Genomic DNA, 4,288 nt, shown 5'->3' on the forward strand with positions numbered 1-4,288 from the left:
GGGGGTGCGAGCACAGGCACGGGGGGCGGGTGCACAGGTGCAGGGGCTGTGCACAAGCACGGAGGTGTGTGCACAGGCACACGGGCGTAACCGCAAGCAGAGAGGGGTGTGCACAGCTCCAGGGGGGTGAGCACAAGCAGAGAGGGGTGTGCACAGCTCCAGGGGGGTGAGCACAAGCACAGGGGTGAGTGTACAAGCACACAGGGGTGCGCACAGCCACGGGGGGGTGTCCACACAAGCGCAGAGGGGTGTGCACCAGCACAGAGGTGTGCACACACAGCTGCCTGCCCAGAGGCGGCTGTGCGCCCTGGTGGATGCACAGCCCCGCACCGCTGTGTGCACACACGCACAGAGGGGTGCGCACAGACGTGGGCCCATGCAGGGGTGCATGCCCGCTCGCCCACGTGCAAGCATGTGCTCACACGCGTGTGCCTGCAACCACCCCGTGCTGGGAGCAGCTACAGCAGCCGTACACCTCGTCGCACACACGTGGGTGCGTGTGATGAGAAGGGGACGCAGTCAAGCCCGTGCTCAGAGTGGGCTGTTAACTCTTAAGCCTACTGATGCACAGCACCACTGGCGAGAGTGCGGCTCAGGAAGCCATGTCCCTGCGAACCTTGTCCCTCTCCGTCAGCTCCGTGCACCCAAGGCAGGGATCGATATTGACGGGCCCCGGCGCTTTCCCCAGCCAACCGGCGGCCCTATTGATTTTTATTTAGGCGAATAATTAAATATTTATTTTCACTTTGTTAAGCTCGGGAGGTCGGAGCCCACAGAAAGCACAACAGCACACAGGCGGCAGGAAAATCAATGCCTTGGTTTGTGGCCTCTGGAGCGGCTCCTGCACCCTGGGTAGGTGTCAATGTTTCCCCCCCGCCTGCTCACCCCGACCCCCTGGTGTCACTTACCCCTGGCAGCGTCTTCTGCTCATGCAGGGCGCTCTGCGCCTTCAGGGCTGAGTCGCGGGCGCAGTAGGTGAGGAAGGCGCAGCCTGCGGAGACGGGGAGATGGGGGTCAGCATCTGGCCCGGCATCGCCATGAAGCCCCAGGCATGTGGAAGGCCGACAGCGTGGCTAATGCAGTGCTGGGACGCCTCAGCACCCTGGCACCCAGCACCCCAGCACCCTGACACTGTCGCACCTAGCACCCTGGCATCCTGGCACCCTGGCATCCAGCACCCCGGCACCGTTGCACCCAGCACCCTAGCATCCTGGCACCCCGGCATCCGGCACCCTGGCACCCAGGTGGGCACCACTGCCAGCGGGTCCAGAGTGCAGCCCTGAAGCGGGGTGGGACATCTCAATAGGAAAGAGATGGAGGAGTGGGATGAAGGAAGGAGCGAGGCAAGAGCAGGCAGCGAGTACAGCAGTGCACGGGCAGTGATGCTCCGGCCCCAGGTTCCAGGGAAAGACGCAGCTGAAGCCCTCTGGGAAGCGGATCTCCAGGCGTTGAGGCCGTGCATCCCAGCTTGCCGCCATGCTTCTCCTGGCCCAGAGCATCCTCCTTGGTATGAGACTCGTGTGGTGAAGGCGCTCCAGCTCTTCTGACATCGTAGTGCTTCGGGAATCAGGAATACGCCTGGGGCGAGGTTTTCCCACGCTGACTCACACCGCTGAGCTGCTCACTCGCTCAGAGCTGGAGGCAATGAGTGAGCTCCGGCGACAGGGTCCGGTCCTCTCCCCTCCGTCTCTCCCGTTCCCACGGGAGCATCCCGGGTCCCCGTGCCACCACCGCCCAGCTCCCTCCCTGAGGGCTCCCCCCCCGATTTGCTGAGGTCACATCCAAAAGTGTCTGAAAGTGATATTAAAACAGCAGCAAAACAGTTTCCCTTCAACAAAGTAAATATTTAATGAATAAAATTGACATTGATGCATTTTTAATATTGGCACAATTAAATCCGCCAGCTGATTAAGTATTAATAACTCTTAATAAGTACAATCAGCGTGCCTGGGAAGAGAGGGAGCACGGCAGCGGGATGGGGGGACACTGAGGGATGGGGACAAGATGTTGAGGACATCTGCCCTCGCAGGGAGCAAGGGGAGATCCCCCCCCGGATAAAGATCAGCCCCGCTGCAGGTGGAAAGGGGAGGTCAGTGCAGCGGCTCACATCAGTCCTGGTGCCATTTCCAGTGTTTACCACCCGTAATCAAGTTGGCTTCCTCCTCTCCGCTCTTTTTTCCCCCCTTTTTTCTTTTCCCTGCTGGTGACGATGTGGTCAGAGCCTGGATGTTCCAGAGAAGTTCGGAGGGCTGGAGCAGGGAGTGATCCCTCCTCTGGAGGCTCATCTCATTCAAATTAGAGGAGCGTCAATAATTAAATCACACATCTGGGCTGCAGTGGTTGAAGTCCGTGCTGGAGGAAGCGCCGATGGGGCCCAGCAAGGTGCAAAGCCGTTGTTGTTCAGGGCATGCAAGCAGCTTCTGAGGCGCCTGGAGACATTTCAAAGGCTGTGGTGCTGAGAATGAAGGAGTCCGGATGGCCGCTCCATGGCCGAAGGGCACTGACGTGGCGGCATCCACAAGCGCCAAGATTCAGCTTCCCAGAAAGTCCCAGCGAAGCCCGTGGCACAGGGGCTTGGTGAGAGAGTGCGGGATCCTGTTCGGGTGATGCCCGGGGTGCCCTGACCCTGCTGCAGCACCGCAGATCCCCGGCTCACGGGTCAGGGGTTCTGTAAAGACTTTTGCGGTGCACATGTGAGCCTCTCGGTGCATTGCTGCTCAGGGTGCCATGTGCTCTGCACCCCGCGCTGGGATGCCAACCAGGCCGGCAGCAACCCCAGTCCTGCCAGGTGACAGAGGCCTGAGCATGGCACAGGTAGGTGGCCAGGCAGGCGGGTGCCCCCATCGCCAGTGGGTACCTGTATCCCAGTTGGGTGCCTCCATCCCAGGGGTGCTCCAACTCCAGGGGTGCCCAAACCTCATGTGGGTGCCCCAGTGCCAGACAGGCGCCCCCAACCCAGGCGGGTGCCCTAAACACCATTGGGGTGCTTCCAGCCCTGGGGTGCTCTGAGCCCAGGGGTGTCCCTGAGCTGGGCAGCAGCCCAGGTGGGTGCCCCCACCTCAGGTGGGCGTCCCCAATCCAGGGGTGCGCCCACCTTAGACACGTGCTCTGCCTCAGGTGTACCCCAATCTTAGCAGGGCTGCATACCAGGATGCCCCATACTGGGGTGTCTCCACCTCAGGGGTACCTTCACCTCAGGGGCGTCCCCACCTATAGGGGTGCCCTATACCGGAGTGACCATACCAGGGTGACCCATACCAGGGTGCCTCCACCTTGGGGGTACCCCATACCAGGGTGTCCCACCTCAGGCATATCTCTACCTCAGAGTGCTCCACCTCAAGGGTGCCCCCAGCTCAAGGGTACCCTCACATTAGGGGTAACCCCACCTCAGGGGTGCCCCATACCAGGGCACCCCACCTCATGGGTACCTCCCGATCAAGGGTACCTCCCCACCTCAGGGGTATCTCAGCTCAGGGGTGCCTCATACTTGGGTGCCCCACCTCAGAGTTGACACACCTGCAGGGTGTCCCACCTCAGGGGTGCCCCCACCTCAGGGGTACCTCCATCTCAGGGGTGCCGAGGGGTGCCCCGTACCAGGGTGCTCCACCTCATGGGTACCTCCAGATCAGGGATGTCCCACCTCAGGGTGGCAGACCTGAGGGGTACCCCATACTTGGGTGTACCTCTGCCTTGAGGTGCTCCACTTCAGGGATGTCCCACCTCAGGGATGTCTCACCTCAGGGGTACCTTCACCTCAGGGGTGCCCCCATACTTGGATGCCCCACTTCAGGGTGTCCCATCTTGGGCGTACCCCTACTTTGGGGTGTCCCACCTCAGGGTGTCCCACCTCAGGGGTACCCCTGCCTTGGGGTGTCCCACCTCAGGGGTGCCTTCACCTCAGGGGTGCCCCATACTTGGGTGCTCCACCTCAGGGGTGCCTTCACCTCAGGGTGCCCCACCTCAGGGGCACCTCACCTCCGGGGTGCCCCCTACTCGGGTGCCCCGCCTCAGGGTGTCCCACCTCGGGACACCCCGCCTGGTCGCGCCCCTCCGGCAGGCGCGCAGCCCCCCGTACCTTTGTGCATGCCAGTGAAGCGATCCTTGAGGACGGTGAGCTCGTAGATGCGGCCGAACTCCTCGAAGAGCGGCTTGAGGTCGCTCTCCTCCAGGTTACGCGGGATCTGCCCCACGAAGAGCTTGATGGCGTCGTGATCCTTCATGGCGATGGCGCCGGGCGGGCGGCTCAGCCCGTTCACCCGGCCGCTGTTCGCGGTGCTGAACGCCGCCC

The 4,288-nt window shown here is 62.2% G+C and overlaps 1 protein-coding gene across 1 annotated transcript in view; it reads right to left on the reverse strand.

The window, feature by feature from the left end:
- CELF6 (CUGBP Elav-like family member 6) overlaps window positions 1-4,235 on the reverse strand; it is a 15,090-nt gene extending 10,855 nt beyond the window's left edge. Inside the window, 2 exon segments of the mRNA XM_035899344.1 lie at window positions 909-991; window positions 4,076-4,235. Coding sequence (XP_035755237.1) covers window positions 909-991; window positions 4,076-4,220 — 228 coding nt within the window. The 5' untranslated portion in view covers window positions 4,221-4,235.
- Between the last annotated feature and the right edge of the window lie 53 nt (window positions 4,236-4,288).

This window comes from Egretta garzetta, unplaced genomic scaffold (assembly GCF_000687185.1).
Source record: "Egretta garzetta isolate BGI_Z169 unplaced genomic scaffold, ASM68718v1 scaffold287, whole genome shotgun sequence".
In the NCBI taxonomy this organism is placed as follows: domain Eukaryota; kingdom Metazoa; phylum Chordata; class Aves; order Pelecaniformes; family Ardeidae; genus Egretta; species Egretta garzetta.